This window comes from Syngnathus typhle, linkage group LG1, assembly GCF_033458585.1.
Source record: "Syngnathus typhle isolate RoL2023-S1 ecotype Sweden linkage group LG1, RoL_Styp_1.0, whole genome shotgun sequence".
Taxonomy (NCBI): domain Eukaryota; kingdom Metazoa; phylum Chordata; class Actinopteri; order Syngnathiformes; family Syngnathidae; genus Syngnathus; species Syngnathus typhle.
In genome coordinates this window covers 3,915,824-3,933,068 of record NC_083738.1, presented here as the reverse complement: position 1 = coordinate 3,933,068, position 17,245 = coordinate 3,915,824, and the positions used below count along the sequence as shown (strand labels likewise).

At 47.4% G+C, this 17,245-nt stretch overlaps 1 protein-coding gene and 1 long non-coding RNA gene across 13 annotated transcripts in view; one reads left to right on the top strand and one right to left on the bottom strand.

Annotated features, from left to right (window-relative positions):
- ccdc142 (coiled-coil domain containing 142) overlaps window positions 1-17,245 on the bottom strand; it is an 83,198-nt gene that overhangs the window by 5,646 nt on the left and 60,307 nt on the right. For 9 of the 12 annotated variants that reach the window (XM_061273243.1, XM_061273288.1, XM_061273303.1 and 6 more), the window contains 4 exons: window positions 16,888-17,002; window positions 15,019-15,196; window positions 14,829-14,939; window positions 14,026-14,126 (listed from right to left, as the gene is read on the bottom strand). In XM_061273243.1, coding sequence (XP_061129227.1) covers window positions 14,026-14,126; window positions 14,829-14,939; window positions 15,019-15,196; window positions 16,888-17,002 — 505 coding nt within the window. Of the gene's footprint in view, window positions 1-153; window positions 1,589-14,025; window positions 14,127-14,828; window positions 14,940-15,018; window positions 15,197-15,367; window positions 15,754-16,887; window positions 17,003-17,245 lie in introns of those variants that run through there. The other 3 variants (XR_009713812.1, XR_009713815.1, XM_061273311.1) reach the window with 3 other exon arrangements.
- Window positions 15,194-16,893, top strand: LOC133150812 (uncharacterized). The gene is made up of 3 exons (XR_009713819.1): window positions 15,194-15,390; window positions 15,521-15,581; window positions 15,659-16,893. It is a non-coding gene; the product is annotated as an uncharacterized LOC133150812 (long non-coding RNA).

The following is a 17,245-nucleotide window of genomic DNA, read 5'->3' as shown; positions in this document are numbered from 1 at the left end:
CTTCCTGATTCTAGTCACGTGACCTACTCTTAAAGGGCCAGTAAACTTTTACTAGAGTACTGTAACAATGATCACAGACTACAAAACAAAGACATGACACTCCCCGTCTGGATTTTTTGCCACAACCTTAAAGGTCCATTATACAGTTCTTACTGTTTCTTATCAGGGGCAAGAAGGAGGACGGTCTCGGAGATGGGACGCTGGTACAGTTTTGTCCCGTCTGTCTTGGAGACCTTGACCTCGACTTTACGTACCATGCCATCGTTGCTGGGGAAGACCTGAGTAATCAGTCCCAGAGGCCACTCGTTTCTCACGAGCTGATTGTCTTTGAGAAGGACAATGCTCCCAGGCTGAATGTCTGGGGTGGGAGCCTGCCACTTCTGTCGCGGCTGAAGTGATGCGAGGTATTGCTTCTTCCATCTATCCCAGAATGTTTGGGCCAGATGTTGGACTTGGCGCCACTGGGACTTGTGGAGGTCTTTGATCCAGTCACCGACTGGGGATGAAAGTACACTCACCTTCTGGGTGAGAAGGGTTGCTGGAGTAAGAATGAAAGTCTGGGTCAGTAGACACTGGAATCAGAGGTCTGGCATTGACGATCGCAGCGACCTCTGCTATCAGTGTGGAGAGTGCTTCGTGGCTGAGTCTCGAAGTTCCAAGCTGGAGGAACACTGAGTCCAGGATCTTTTGTGCTACTCCAATCATCCTCTCCCATGAACCGCCCATGTGAGAGGCGTGTGTAACGTTGAACTTCCATGCACATCCTTGGTCCAGGAGGAACTTCTCGACCGAAGCGTTGTCGACGTTCGAGGGGATCTTCAGCTCTTTACAAGCGCCGACAAAGTTGGTTCCTCGATCGTAACGGATGAGCTTCACAGGGCCCCTGACGGCAAGGAAACGCCGGAGGGCGTTGATGAAGCTTGAGGTGTCTAAGGATTCAATGACTTTGATGTGGACGGCTCGTACACTCATGCACGTAAATAACACTGCCCACTGCTTACTGTGAGCGAGGCCACCTCTTGTACGGCGTGAAGATACGGTCCATGGTCCGAACACATCGATGCCCACGTTTGTGAATGGTAGAGAGGCGGTCCGGCGGATGGTCGGCCATCTTCTGTGTTTGGGGGGTGCCACGCAGTTTGCGACATGTGACACACCCGTGGATCATGCTGTTCACACCCCTTTTGCTGCCACTTATCCAGAAACCGGCGGCCCGCACAGCACCCTCAGTGAACAGTCGTCCCTGATGTTTTGTCTTCTCATGGTGGTGTCGAACCAGGAGCGTTGCTATGTGATGTTTGCCAGTTGTGATGAGAGGGGTTTTCTCCTCCTGCTGGAGCTGTGCTTCTCTGACACAACCTCGGACCCTCAGCAGACCAACAGCGTAGATGAAGGAATCTAAGGTTTTGAGAGGGCTGTCTTTAGAAAGTTTCTCCTTCTTTCGCAGACAGGCGTACTCGTGAGGGTAGATCTCCTCTTGAACTGCCCGGATGATGGTTCTTTTGGACTGAGAGAGTTCGTTGATTGAGATTGTTGCGTGGCAGGCATGCCAACCTTTGCAGCCACTAGCTTCGGTTGTAGAATTCTTCTGGAAACAACGAGCAACATGGGTTAGGCGAGCTATGGCGTGGGTCAACGATGTCCAACTTGAAAATTTGGAGAAGCGCTGAGACCCGAGATGTTTGCTTAACATGGTTGTGCTCATAGTCGACACTAGGGGACGGATGTCTGGATCTGATGAAGGATTCACCAGCTCAAAGGAGTCTTCTTCAGACTGGACCTTAAGGGCTGCTTCAGGAACGCAGGTCCAGACAGCCAGCTGGAGTCTGAGAGACATGCAGCAGTAACGGACCTCGTGGCGATATCTGCAGGATTCAGTTCTGTAGACACGTGCTGCCACTGCTCGGGGCGAGAGGACCACCTTATCCGCAGGACTCGGTTACTCAGGGATGAGAATCTTCCCCGGATCTGCAGATTTCCGTGTTTTTTTCCGTCGGAAGTATCATTTTTGTGAATCGTGTAGATCCGTTGAGAAAGTTGTTTTGATATTGGGGGGTACAAGTAGTACGGGATCAGGAACTGCTTCAGATGGGCATGGCTCGAGAGCAGCGTCATCTTACAACGCGGAATACAAAGACGCTCTTAAAGCAATGAGACAGTGAGCGCCCGGCGCGCAGCGGTTGCGCGATCGGACTGAATTAAGCTCCCTGCGCACTGAGGTCCACTTAAATTTTGGAAAGGACATCAGGACTTTAAAAATATTTTCTATATTTCAGCAACGGCTTTGTCACAATAATGGGATCAGCGCGGTGCAGTTGCGCGGTCGGCGGTGCGCTGCAGTTGCGCAATCAGACAAAATTAAGCTCCCTGCGCACTTAGGTCCACTTGAATTTTGGAAAGTACATCAGGAGTCTAAAAATATTTTCTAAATTTCAGCGACGGCTCTGTCACAATAATGCAACCAGCGCGGGGCAGTTGCGCGGTCGGCGACGCACTATGGTTGCGCGTTCGGCGGTGCGCTGCAGTTGCGCGATCGGACAAAAATGCGCAAATGAAAAAATGCTTAAAAAAGTCTTGGAACGGATTAAAAAAAATCCATTATGTGTAATGGGAAAAATAGATTCGTAATTCGACCGATTCGCTTCTCGAACCGCCTTCTGGAACGGATTGTGGTTGAAAACCGATATTGTATGTATTGGTAGCCCACCAAGCAGGAATGTTATTTGGACAAAACTGTTAAAATTGAAATGAATGGTTTTGGGGTTGCTATACTGCCAAAATCCAGGAGTTTCCAAGAAGCTTTTCCCCGTGAGCCCCCTCCGGGGCGTTGCCCGTGGCCCCCTGCGGCCCCCAATGGGGGCCTGTGGGCCCTAATAGGGATCTGTGGCCCCTGCAGCCCCAAATGGGGGCCTGTGGCCCCTGGCCCACTGCGGCCTCCATTGGGAGGGGGGCACAGGCCCCTAGCCCCCTGCGGCAAGTGGGGGGGGACCCTGACCCCGGCTACTTTTCAGTGTTTTTTTTCCTTTGCCGTTCTCATCCCTGGGTTAGAAGTGTCTGGTCTCGTTTTGATGTATCCTAAAACTACCTTACTGTCTCTGTAGAACAGGGGTGCCCAATACGTCGATCGCGATTGACCGGCCGATCGCCAAGCCACTATTGGTCGATCGCGTGATATTAAAATGTTTTTATTTTTTTTAAATTTATTTATTTTTTCTCTTCGCACTTGACGTGTGTACAAACAATGGCGCTAACAACACAACACAAACACGCTAGCTCGCGAGTTCCCTCCAATTGTCAGAACCCTGTTTTTTCTCTTAAACTTAAGAAAGGGTATAAAAATGAGTGGGGCAGCTGGCCATAGTAAGAAGTATCACTTTCATAGGGAATGGGAGTAGGACTTTTTTTTCACAATGACACATACATACAGTGCCTTGCGAAAGTATTCAAGTGGGACACAATCGTGAAGTGGAATGAAATTGATTGGATAATTTAAACTTTTTTAACAAATAAAAAACTGAAAAGTAGGGCGTGCAATATTATTTGGCCCCTTTACTTTCAGTGCAGCAAACTTCTCCACAACAGTATCTTGGACCTGCCTGGTGTGTTTCTTTGTCTTCATGGTTCTCTCTGCGCTTTAAACAGAACCCTGACACTATCAAAGAGCAGGTGCATTTATACAGAGACTTGATTACACACAGGTGCATTCTATTTATCATCATCAGTCATTTAGGACAACATTGGATCATTCAAAGATCCTCACTGAACTTCTGGAGTGAGTTTGCTGCACTGAAAGTAAAGGAGTTATTTAGTTATTATTTATTTCCTGTTTTTTCTGTGAAGAACTCAGAGAGGGTTATTTAGTTATTATTTATTTCATTAATAGTGTTATTATTTGTTTCCTGACTTTTTTTCTGTAAAGAACCTGGAAAGGATTATTAAATAACTGTTATTTGGTTATGTGTGGCTTTCTGGAAAACAATAAATTTTTTAAGCTCCCCTACGATCGTCACACTTTTTCTGTTACAAACCGACACCGGCCCCCCATCAGAGAAGGGAAAAGTTATGTGGCACTCGCAAGAAAAAGTTTGGGGACCCCTGGTTTACAGGAAGGTCACTTGGAGATATAACCAGCAGGTACCAGAGGGAGAACGCAAGGAGGGAGACAGCAAAGAACCCGGCCAAAGGTGATCGCCAAGGCCGAAAGATGGGATGGAAAACAACAGCCCCCACACACATCAAATCGCCCATAATCACCACCAAACCCCACGGAACCAGCTCTTACCGAACTATCCCCACGCCCATAGACTCATTACCCATCAAACTCGGCCTACACCGGCATATGCAATTGAATATAAGCTGACCAAAGAACTTTGAACGTTGCCTTTTCTGAATGGAGACTTTCTGCTCTTGAGCATTGTCGCACGAAAGGCCCATCGCTGTATTGTATCTTTCCTGAAAACTGAGTTTTCTTAAGAACTGTAATTGAACTGAACCAACCTGTGTAAGTCGAATTTTGTTTCGGTGTCTTAGTCTTTTCCTAAAACTGAAAAAGAAAACGAACACGCAGTAAATTGGATAACAGGTGATTGGCTCTGGTTTTTGCCGTGACGCGCGGATAAGCCGCATCCCAAATTACGGACCAAAAAAAAAAAATATATATATATATATATATATATATATATATATATAGTATATATATATAAAATTATTATTTTTTTACTGGGTAGATCTTTGTGACTTGGTCATTTCAAAAGTAGCTCGCGAGTTGAAAAAGTTTGGGCACCCCTGCTGTAGAAGGTAGTCTCGTCTAGTTGCATGTCGATCTCTGAGGAGATGAGTTCAGCAAGTTCCACTGCAAGGACGGTTGCGCAGAGCTCGAGTCTTGGCACTGTGTGCTCGGGGATGGGGGCCAGCTTAGCCTTACCCATAACGAAGCCCCCGTGGATGGTGTCCTCTGCATCTGTTAGCCTAAGATAGGCTACAGCACCGATTGCTTTCGTCGAGGCGTCGCAAAAGACGCATAACTCTCTGCGTGACATTGCTGAGAGAGAGATCTCTGCGTAGGTCCGAGGTATCTGGAGGCTGCCAAGGTCGTCCAAAGGGGACCGCCCAGTGATCCACGTCTCTTCTATCTCTTGTGGGAGAGCGGAGTCCCAGTCACTATGATCTTTTGTTAGTTCTCTGAGAATGTCTTTGCCTTGGATGGTGACTGGGGCGATGAACCCGAGAGGATCGTAAATGCTGTTCACGGTAGATAGATCTCTTCGTTGCCTAACTTGAAGGTGAAGGTGTCGGACATTAGGTCCCAGTTGAGGCCCAAGCTGCGCTGCATGGGAAGCGCATCGGAACCGAGATCCAGGTCTTTGAAGTCTGTAGCGTGGTCTCGGGCTGGGAAGGCCTCCATTTCTTCTCTATTGTTTGAGGCGATTTTATGCAGGCGCAAGTTCGATTCTGAGAGAGTGTCTTGCATTCTCTTGAACAGGTCCACTGCTGCTTGCACTGTAGGGAACGACTTCAAGCCGTCATTTACATAAAAGTCTCGTTTGACAAACTGTTTGACGTCGGGGTCCCCGTTCTCTGTGCTCTGCCGGAAGCAGTAGATGGCTACCGCAGGGGAGGGACTATTCCCGAATACGTGGACCCTCATGCGGTACTCGAGAATATCTTTGGATGGGCCGTTGTCCCGGAACCACAGGAAGTTGCGGTCCTCTTTCCTGACGAGGAAACAGTGGAACATTTGTTCGATGTCCGCTGTCACTGCCACGGCCTCCTTCCGGAACCTGAGAAGTACCCCGAGCAGGGTATTGTTAAGGTCAGCATAACATTATTCAGTGAGACTCCTCCGTGCTGGGCCCTTGAGTCGAACACACGGATGCTGCCGGGCTTCTTTGGATGATAAACGCAGAAGGTTGGGAAGTACCAACGCTCTTCGTCCTCCTTCAGAGGAGGGGCCACTTCTGCGTGTTTGTTCCGAAAGACCTTCTCCATGAAGGTGAGGAAATGCTGTTCGCTGGTTTCCTTTCAAGACTCCGTCTCAGTGATGAAAGTCGATTTGTGGCCTGGACTTTGTTGTCAGGGAGGCGACGCCTTGGTGACTTAAATGGAAGCGGGGCCACCCAGCTATTATCTTTGTCTTTCTTTAAGTTCCTTTCCATGATGTTCAGGAACGAGAGGTCGTCAATGGAGGGAGCCACCTTAATTATCATCCTTTGTTTATTGGAACACTGTAGAACCCAGCTGTTCGGTTTCTCTGTTGCAGGTAAGTTTCTCTGTCGACTGTAGCTTAGGATGATTGGTGCCTTGGAATTGACTGTACCTCTCTTTCACTCGAGGGACGTTCGGGCAGGGTTCAAAGATGGAGGGGCGTTTCTTCTCTGTAGTCCTGGTATACAGGGCGTTTATGGTGTCAGGCTTGTGAACCCCTCCCAAACACACATTTCCGACGATCACCCATCCAAGGTTCTGGGCGAATGGAGCATCTCTTGGACCGTTCAACTGCTTGCGGACTTTATGGGCCGTGATGATGTCTCGCCCAAGGGAAGCATTATGGGGGTGCTTTGTTCAAGTTCTGGGATAAAGGACTGCCACCACTTTTTCTACACCCCGCCCCGCCCCCCTTTTCTTGTCTTCCGGGTTAGAGCAACGCTGGCGTCTGGACTGTTGACTGCCGCTTCTACCCCGTACCGTGTCCGCTACTTGTTTGTCCCCCGTCTGTTTTGTGTTTCCCGTTTTAAGTGTGCCCGTTTTTTTCTTTTATTTTCTCGCCTTTTCTCCTGCCCACCGCGTATCTCTGGAGCTCTGCTCGCACCTCTCCGCTCCCTCTGACTACGAGCTACGCTAGCCAGCTAGCCAACCCACCACCGGACCCTCCTACCTCCCGGCTCTGAGCCTGTAGCTGCTTGCTCTTGGCTCGGCAAACGGCTCCAACCCAACTTGCTGGCCACTTGGCCGGCGTCCTCGGGGGGGAGCACCCGCTCGCTGCGAGCTCGCCGGTCGTGGCTCGGCTGTGTGCCGCCATGACACACTTGGGCGTGCCGTTTGCACGGGTACAGTCGGGATTGACCAACACCACCACCCACTCCATCAACATCACGACTCGGTCCACTGCTGCTTCCATGCATTTCACTGCCTACCAACTTCTAGTTAACCAGCTACTAGCCATTTCTACCATCTTATCTGGATTATTCCCTGCTGCTGTCACATCTCATCTCCTGCATGAACTATCACTTCTGCTACTCCAGGCTTCCATTCCACTAACTTCTCGTCCATTTGTCTACACTGCTGCTGATCTTCATCATTTCAACAATAATCACCGTCTCCCTGCTGCTGCTGCCTCAGCTGCCAGCAAGGCTGGGATCCTCCGCCGTCGCCGCTACATCCACCGTAGCTCCGGACTATCTTTTAAACGACATTTCCCTGATGGCTCACCCATCCCCTCTTTCTGGACTAACTCTCGCCCCCCCGTCACCCCCACCTTCCGTACAGTGAACTTCAACAATCTCCGTTCCCCCACCCCCGCTCCTTCATCCATCACCCTTGCACTGCTGAACTGTCGCTCCCTCTCCAACAAATCACTAGTTATTTTCGAACTAATATTGGACAATAATTTGGATCTGCTCCTTCTCTGTGAAACATGGCAACAGCCCCTGGACTATTTTTCTCTCAACCAAGCCACTCCGTCTAACTCAGTGCTTCTCAATTATTTTCTGTTACGCCCCCCCCCTAGCAAGAAGAAATCTATTCGCGCCCCCCCTCCCCACCGTGACTATCCTAACTTGTCTTGTAAGTCGTAAAATGTTGCACTGTCGCAAACGTATATAGTATGCTCCTCCTTTCCACTCACATCCAACCCCCGTCCTCTCACCTTTCCACTGTCAGATCATCTCTGCATCCTCTTCTCCGCCCCTCTACCCTCGCCTCATAAATCCACAAAGCGCACCATCTCCTACCGCAACATCAAGACTGTAAACCCAATCACGCTTTGCCAGCTCTTATCCTCTGCTCTTCCCTCCGACCCCACTTCTTCCTCCCCTGATGACCTTGCCACCACGCTCAACAACATCCTTTCTGACTCCCTTGATTCCCATGCCCCCTGGAAAACCTCCTCTGTTACATTCACTAACTCTGCCCCTTGGTACACACCGGAACTCCGCACCATGAAACAAACTGGCCGTCAACTCGAACGCCTCTACAAAAGAACCCGCCTCACCGTCCATTCCGAAACCTTTAAACAACACATCTCCTCCTATCGTGATGCTCTTCTTGCTGCCGAATCTGCTTACTTCTCATCTCTCATTAATAACACCAACCGAAACCCCCGCATACTGTTCCCCACCATCAACAAATTGCTCCAGCCACCGGTCACTAAGCCACCCTCCTCACCCGCCCTCTGTAACTCCTTCCTTGTCAACTTTAACAACAAAATCGCCCAAATCAACTGTTCTCTGACCGACACCATCAATAACTCCTCCTCCCCTGCCCTCCTGCCCCCCCTTCCTGACCGCCCGCCCTTTCCCTCTCTCACTGCCTTCTCTCTTGTTGACTCCTCCAATATCCTAGACATCATTACCTCATCCAAGACAACCACCTGCTCTCTTGACCCTCTTCCAACGACCTTAACTAAGGCCTGCCTCCCTGTCCTCCTCCCCTACCTCACCACTCTTTTTAATCAGTCTTTATCCCTAGGCCACTTTCCCACTGTCTATAAACTTGCAGCCATCACCCCCATCCTCAAAAAGCCCACCTTGGACCCACTCAACCTCTCCAACTACCGTCCCATCTCCAACCTTTCATTCCTTTCCAAAACCCTTGAACGCATTGTCTCCGCCCAACTCCACACCCATCTCCAGTCCAACAACCTCTATGAACCCTTCCAGTCCGGATTCCGCCCACTTCACAGCACTGAAACAGCTCTAGTTAAAGTCACCAACGATCTCCTCATTTCTGCAGACTCTGGTGCCCTCAACATCCTACTACTACTTGACCTTAGCGCAGCCTTTGACACTGTGAACCATTCCATCTCCTCCAAAGGTTGCGCCAACTAGGTGTTGAGGGCACTGCACTCGACTGGCTCACCTCCTACCTCACCAACAGAAACCAGTTCATCTCTCTCTCCGGTCACACATCCATCCTCTCCCCAGTTACACAAGGGGTCCTCCAAGGCTCAGTTCTTGGCCCCCTCCTATTCATCTGTTACCTCTTTCCCCTTGGTACTGTCATCCGCAAACTCAACCTGGACTTCCACTGCTACGCTGATGACACCCAGATCTATATACGTACGACACCAACCAGTAACCCTTCCCTCACCCATCTGGAAACCTGCATCTCTACAATAAAAGCATGGCTGACCCACAACTTTCTCAAACTCAACAGTGACAAAACAGAGTTCCTCCTCATAGGCACTAAATCCTCCCTTAATAAAACTGGCTCCATCACACTCACCATTGACTCCTCAAACATCACTCCTTCCCCTCTGGCACGCAATCTTGGCGTTATTTTTGACCCCACACTGTCCTTTCAACCTCATGTTAGCTCAGTTGTCAAGACCTCCTACTTCCACCTCCGACGCATCGCTAAAATCCAGCACTGCCTTTCTCTCCCTGCTGCTGAATCTCTCATCCACGCCTTCATCTCATCCCGGCTTGACTACTGCAACTCCCTTCTCACTGGAATCACTGCTCACTCACTCCATAGACTTCAACTAGTCCAAAACTCTGCTGCCCGCCTCCTTACCCACACCCGGTCCCGTGAACACATCACTCCTGTTCTCCACTCTCTTCACTGGCTCCCCATGAAGGAGCGTATCATCTTCAAGATACTCCTCCTCACCTTCAAAGCCCTTCACCACCTGGCTCCCACTTACCTATCTGACCTTCTTGTCCCCTACTGCCCCAACCGTCCCCTCCGATCCTCCAATACTTCACGTCTGACAGTCCCGAAATCCAAACTCAAATCCTTCGGTGACAGAGCCTTCTCCTGCACATCACCCCGACTCTGGAACTCTCTCCCCCAGTCTGTCTGTGACTCACCCACACTCCCCATATTTAAGTCCCGTCTAAAAACTTACCTCTTCTCACAAGCTTATGACCTCCCCTATCCATAACTGGTTTCCTCTTCTTAAGATTGTTTCCTCCCCGATCATGTATGTCCTTGCCTTGTTCCCTGTAAGCGTCTTTGGGTTCTTGGAAAGCGCTATATAAATTTAATGAATTATTATTATTATTATTATAAGATGAGCGATTGATCTCAGGTGCGGGTGGTTGGATGCAGCATTCGGAGTTGGTATCTCGGATCTGTTTGGGATGTCGTGGCATTCTACAAGACTTGGTAGAGGAAGCCTAACTTTGCCGTTCATGGATTCGATTTGGTAGCCCGAAGCTCTTCTCCCCATGGTTTCTGTCACTCCAGAGCATGTGCGGAGAGAGTATGGAGAAGGGGGTCCTTGGACATTGAAGGTGTCGAAGAACTCGGAACGAGCCAAGAATCTGTTGCTGTGTTAATCGATGATTGCATAGACCTTTGTCACTTTCTCACGATGATTGACAGGGTAGATCTTGACAAGGCAGATTTTAGAGCATGATCTGTCACTCTGATCGCCACCGCAGACATCATCGGTGCAATTGCTTGTGACCTCCGATGGAGCTGTAGGGGCTGGCTCCCCGCCATGCTCTGTAGTGGGGGCTGGCTCCCTGGTCTGCGATACTGGTCCAGGGTGAAGTGCAGAGTCATGTTTCTCACTCCTGCATTCAATACATGTGGCTGTATACTTGCAGCCCTGGGCCATGTGCTTAGTAGACGTGCAACATTTAAAGCAGATTCTGTGCTCTTTCAGGAACACTCTCCTCTCCTCTATGGGTTTCTCCCGGAAAGCCCGAAATTTACTTAACAGGTGGGGCTTTTTGTGACGATCGGGGTTCTCGGCTCCAGCGCTGCGTTCCGTAGCACTGACGTCTGTCTTGTGGACTGAGATCTCCCTTTGTCTGTGCATTTTCGTGTTCTTGCTTGGTTCTGGAATGTCCGTTTGGCTAATGGTCTTGAAGCTCGGGTCATTCATGATTTTAGCCTGATGGAAGATGAAGTCCACAAAAATTTCGAAGAGGGGGATGAATTTGTAGCTGAATCCAATAGTCCGGCACTTCTCTTGCAGGCTAAAGGACAGCTTTTGAACCAGGGGACTTATTCCTCTGGCTGTGTCTAGGTCAGGGGTGGGCAAGCCTTTTGACTCGCGGGCCAAACTGGGTTCTAAATTTGGACCGGAGGGCCGAACCAGGAGCAGATGGACGTAGTGTTTGTGTGAAGTAATATAATTACATAAAAGATTTTGGCCTTTAGTAGGTAGTAAAGCATGGATATTCCAAACAAGTTTTTTGAAAACAAATGCATTTATTAACAGCATTAAAATAATAATAATAATAATTCACTAAAAAACTGCTATCAGTGATTCTCATAAAATACGACACTGTTATTATGAATAACAGTCTCCATCACTTCAGTGCCTTCTGCACCTGTGTTCACCCTCCCCCGTATGTCTATTTAGTCCGCGTCGTCCCATCGCCTTGTGCCAGTGCGTCTTGTTTGCCATGACCACCAGCGACTCCATAGCCACAGCTACCTCCCGAGCCTTGCCCGTGTGTTCTTGCCTTGTTTTTTTCCTCCATGTGAGGCGCCTTTTGTTTGCTGTTCCCGGCCCGTTTTTTCCCTCAAGTAGAGGCGCTTTTGGTTATCCCCTTTTTCCTCGTGTTGAGGCACTTTTTGTTGGCACCTTTTCCCTCCTTGCGAGGCGCCTTTTGTTCGGAGCGGCCATCCGCAGAGACAATAAAGCCAGTGGATTTTCCAACTCTGCGTTCGAGTCCTCTCCCTGCTCTGTCCGTGACAGCCTGGAAGGATTCCGTCTGCCTTGGCTGCTCTTAATCCCATTAAGCGGTCACTGAGCTCATCGAGCTTTGCACAGTCTTTGTTGGTGATTTTTGGGAAATTGTTGATGCGTTGGAAGAGAGCCTCTTCGACTACTTCAGGGGCTCCGTAGCATGCGTCCAGTCTGTCCCATGTCATCTGGAGTCCTCGTTGGGGGTGATTGGCATTTACATCCCTGATACGTTTTGCATGCTCTCCCGACTCTTTCCCGAGGCACTTGACCAGTAGATCCATCTGCTCGCTGGGAGTGAGATTGAGTCGTTTTGAAAGGACAGTCGCAAAGCTCTGTAGCTTGCAGGCTTGTCGGTGAATGGAGTCATACCTGTAGTGACCAGCTCGCGACAGGCGAAATATCTGACGTCGTTGATACCTGATTGGTCGTGCTGGTTGGTTTGAGGTGTGTAGTTGGGCACGGTAGGACGTGATGGACCCCGGTATCTGGGTGTAGCTGTATATAGTTTTAGTTAGTTAGTTTATTGTTTAGCACATATTATTATATCAATAACTGTGCAAGGAGGGAGACGAAGCCTAGGGCCTGTAAAGAGCTCCACTCCTTCTAACCCCCAATTCCAACCCTTAATGCTGAGTGCCAAGCAGGGAGGCAATGGGTCCCATTTTTACAGTCTTTGGTATGACCCGGCCGCGGTTTGAACCCACAACCTTCCAATCTCAGGGCGGACACTCTAACCACTAGGCCACTGAGCTGGTCATATGTGCCCTGATGGCCCTGTGTATCTCTTGGAATATGAGATGTGATAGGGGCATGTTGTGGCCAATGAGCTGGTAATCTGTTCGCTGGTGTATAGGTGAGGTTGGCATCGGCCGGACCATTCTCTGATATGGGCCATGGAGCTGTAATAGAGTTACCTGGCACAGTATCTGCACGTAGATATGAATCGTCACCTTGCGGGGAAAGATAAGGTGCTGATGCACTCTACGTGTAGCCATCTTGCCTCGTCGTGAGTGTAGATGTGGTGCCATTGTTGGCTCTGTGAATCGCTGTCCAGGCTCGTCTTGAGAAATTGGTTGTGATGCCAAGGTTAGCTGAGTACGTAGCAAAACAGGCTCATCCTGGGAGAGTACATGAGGTGGCACTGGGGGCTCTGTGTATAGCTGGTTAGTGTCATCCTGAGTGAGAAGGTGCGGAGGCGGGTTGGATAATACGTTTAGCAGGTCAGTTTCGGTAAGAGCGTATTCTTCCAACGCGGCGGTTGAATGCTCCTTGGACTGCTGAGCGACATATTCTCTGGTCCGTTCCAGTGGGTTAAAGGGATTCTCATCGAGTTGAATCTTCCTGCTACCTCGCTCACTACCGTTGATGCTTGCCGCTGCTTCTAGAGCCTCTGCTTTGGCCTCAGCCGCAGCCACGTTTTTCTCTAATGATGGCTTCTCCATGTATGCCTCTAATTGTGCCTTTTCCATTTTCAGAATCATTTCTTTATCTGTGAAGGAAAGGAGTATTTCCGCTGCCTCGGCTTTGGCGCGGGCCATGGCAGCATTGCCAGAGGATGCTTTTGTAGAACATGATTTGTAAGATTCAACCACTTTCACTCATCAAGACTCTGAAGCCCAGGTTGAAGGTTGACTCCAGGTTTAATAACAAGGGAAAGGGTGAAACTGGGGGAATACAAACCACCTTGTATAATCAGTCATATGAACTAAATGAATTAAACCAATATGAATTAGTGAATCATTATTTGTATATTTATTACACATGAACACATTGACTACGGCCAGAATAGGGCGACAGGAGACTGGCTAACCAACATGACGTTAGCTTTCCCAACAGATCGTCTAACATCAGAGGAAACTATAATTTCAGAACTCAAAAGATGTATTTCGATACATAACTCAAAACAAAGGTACATACCAACGATGCCTTGTATAACACAAAACGTAGGCAGTAGTTTTGCCGAACTGCAGGAGAAAATGGAACAAGCAGTGTTCGCTTTCAACACCGTGCTGAAACGTATGATTACTGCCCCGCTTACTTCCTGATTCTAGTCACGTGACCTACTCTTAAAGGCCCAGTAGACTTTTACTAGAGTATCGTAACAATGATCACAGACTATAAAACAAAGACATGACAATACTTGATAGTACCCAACTCACAGCAGCGTATGAAAGGCTCCCAGGTACTGCTCTGCAGATATGGCCTGACTTGTGGCTGCTGAAGTAGACATAATACCGCAGAGTCCACTTGTTGAAATACTCTGTAGAAAGACAAGGGAAATAACCAACCTACTCATCAAAACTGTTTTAGAAACATCAGTCCAGTTTCACATACTGATTCATTATACATATGTGATACGTTCTTAAAATTTGATAATGAGTTGTACAGGTGTTAAAGTGAGTCGAACAAAAATAATTAAACTTTGAAATTATTAGCTCGGGTATAGTTAAATCATCTCAATTAAGGTCTAGAACAGGTGTCACCAATGTGGTATGTGGACACCAGGTAGCCCCCAAGGATCACTTGAGTAGCTCGTGGGCTGTCACTAAGAATACCTCCAGTCAGTTGCCAGTAAGCTGTATCAAATCTTATTTTGGTGCTATTTTTTAATCATACTTGCATCAGTATAAATGTGTTTGGAATATTTGGGGTAGGAAAAATAGTATAGATCAAAAGCATTTCTGCGAATGACCAAATCATAGCGTTCATGAAGAAATGTTAGCAGGAGAAACAAGAATGAGGGGCTAATCTACCTCCAAACTAGAGCAAATTTGCTCTAATCGTGCGTATCAAACCAGTATGTCTTTGCATTAATCAGTACCCCAAAAATGAGCTCTCAGTTTCAAAAAGTTTGGTGACTTCTGGTCTAAAATATGGGGCAACCTGGCAAATCCTTCCTATTGTTAAAGGTGGTTGGCAGACTAGTTTGTAAAAGTTAAGTTACACCAAGGCATGAGGTTACCTAAGGCTGAGTAGTTGCTGAAGGAGTTCCTCTGGCAGGCCATATCTGTCAGAGGAGATAAATTCTCTGATACAGTCAAAGTCATGCTTCAGTTGAAGCGCTCCCTGTACACTAAGGAGGAAGCAAAATACATGATACATACATTATTTAGTGTATATTCTTCTATATCCTGATTGTCAGAGGAATATACCTGAATTTTATCCGTTGTTTCAGGATGTGTTCCATCCATGCCTCCATAAAAGCCGTCATGGTTAAACTTAGAGCATGCACGCGGACATCATCAGATAGTAATGCCACACCCTCCAAAACCTGACCAATCACATTCTGAGCAGCTTCTGATGCATACTCACTGGGAGTAATAGGAAAGCCTGGTGACCAAAAGAAAGTGTCAATTCAATTCACAGCCACCCATCTGAATGGAAAGTATTTCATAACAGAAGAGACTGCCGTCATACAAAATATAATTCATGAGGATTATTTGGGCGGTGGATGTTCTAACCTAAGTGCCTTCTATCGGTTAAATTTCTGCCTCCAGCTAATCACGCACGGTTCTTCATGTTCTGTGAGTACATTTTTAGAAACTGGATATGCCAGCCAGTCTAAATCAAATTATACTGACTGGCATATGGAATGACTGAGAATTCTGACCACTGGTTTTGAGAAATAATCAGAATCAATCTTTATTTGCCAAGTTTGAGCATGCCAAACAAGGAGTTTGACCCCGGTACATCTCAGCCTCTGTACAAGATTTAGGTAGCTAACAACATTCAGAACAACATGTGCAAAAATTGACAATTATTTTAAAACATTTCCTGATCTTAAACTCCCAGGAGGGCAAGGAAAAACTCAAAACTCCTACGAGGGGAAATGAGAAACCTTTAGAAGAGACCACAGATGGGAGGATCCCTCTTCCAGGATGACCAGGCTGCAATGTATGCAGAGAGGACACAGTACACGTAATATGGACAATCCAAAGGTAAAGCATAAAGGCACCAAAACCCCATCTGCTCAGAATCATGACACAATCGGACAACACCCAACCTCTGACTTTTCATTGTAAAGAGTATAATTCTTGCAGGAACCAGTGAAGCTCTAGAAAATGGGAACAGTTATGTACTCCATGCAGCCCTTCCAATAAGAAAAAAAATCATGTCTGTCTGTCTGTCTGTCTGTATGTACGCACGTATGTATGCATGTATGTATAAATATGGAGTAAAACAATGTTTTCTATTTATTAGACATGGCAGCTATTGAGGGATATGTCAACTATTCTGACTGAGGAGGAATATTAAAAAAAATATTATTCGCCAGACAGCCAATCTAAAAACTCTGAGGCATAATGCCATAAAATACTTGCTTATGAGAGCAGTTAAAACATCATCAAAACAAACACTTTAGTTTCACATTCAGCACAACTACATAAATGCATATTGTGAAAATTCATCATTTTTAGTTTCATTTTACGATTCATATCCTCTGGACTAAGTTAGAATAAAGGATACAGTAATGTGTGAAATACTTGAACACAAGGGGCATTTTTTCTGTGGCTTTGCGTCATATTAAAGAAGCTGTATCATGCTTCTTTAACTTTTCCACAGTCAATTATAGACAATATTACCTCTGGGACAATAGCAATTAAATTTCTGATGAAACACAAGTTATTTTGGTGGGGATTTCTCTAACCTGGAAGCAAGACAGCTGGGTCACTAAAACCCCACCTACACTGTACTCACACAGGCTCGTCATTACACTCGAAGTGTGTTCAGTGACCACTCATAAAGTAGGACATCTCAAAACTACATGGAAAAAACTCATTCAATGCATTCACACTGCATACATTTAACAAATTATTTGATGCACCAAAATCAAAACAGCCACAGCTGTTCTGAGAAACTGGGCGCGTGTTTAGCTATGTCAAAGTACGGATTCTTGAATCGGGCGGGGCTAATTCTGATTGGAGGAAAACACCACTTTGGGAGTGTTTTGGGTGAGTAAATAGCATTTTAACATGGATAAGAGCAAAAAAAAAATGATTGCACATGATATGGCAGTACTGTACCTGGCCTGGGGTTGAGTCTCCAGTGTCCAGCAGAGGGCATGGTCTGCTCAAAAAGATGGGCAGACATCCTTTTGCAGTCATCGGAAAAGTTTTTTAGCACCAGAGAAGAAAAAGCCTAATTCAAGAAGAACACATATTCATCTTCAGTGTCCGTGTGTGGGTTGGTTATTGGTACACTAAGGATGTTTGAACTGAAATGGAACCAAGGCAAGTCAACAACACCTAAACTATGTCTGCTCATCAATATGTACAAACTCCGAAAGAAATCACTTTAGACCAGGGGTCACCAACTCCGGTCCTCAAGGGCGCCAATCCAGCCTGTTTTAGGTGCAGCCCTACAACAACACACCTGATTCAA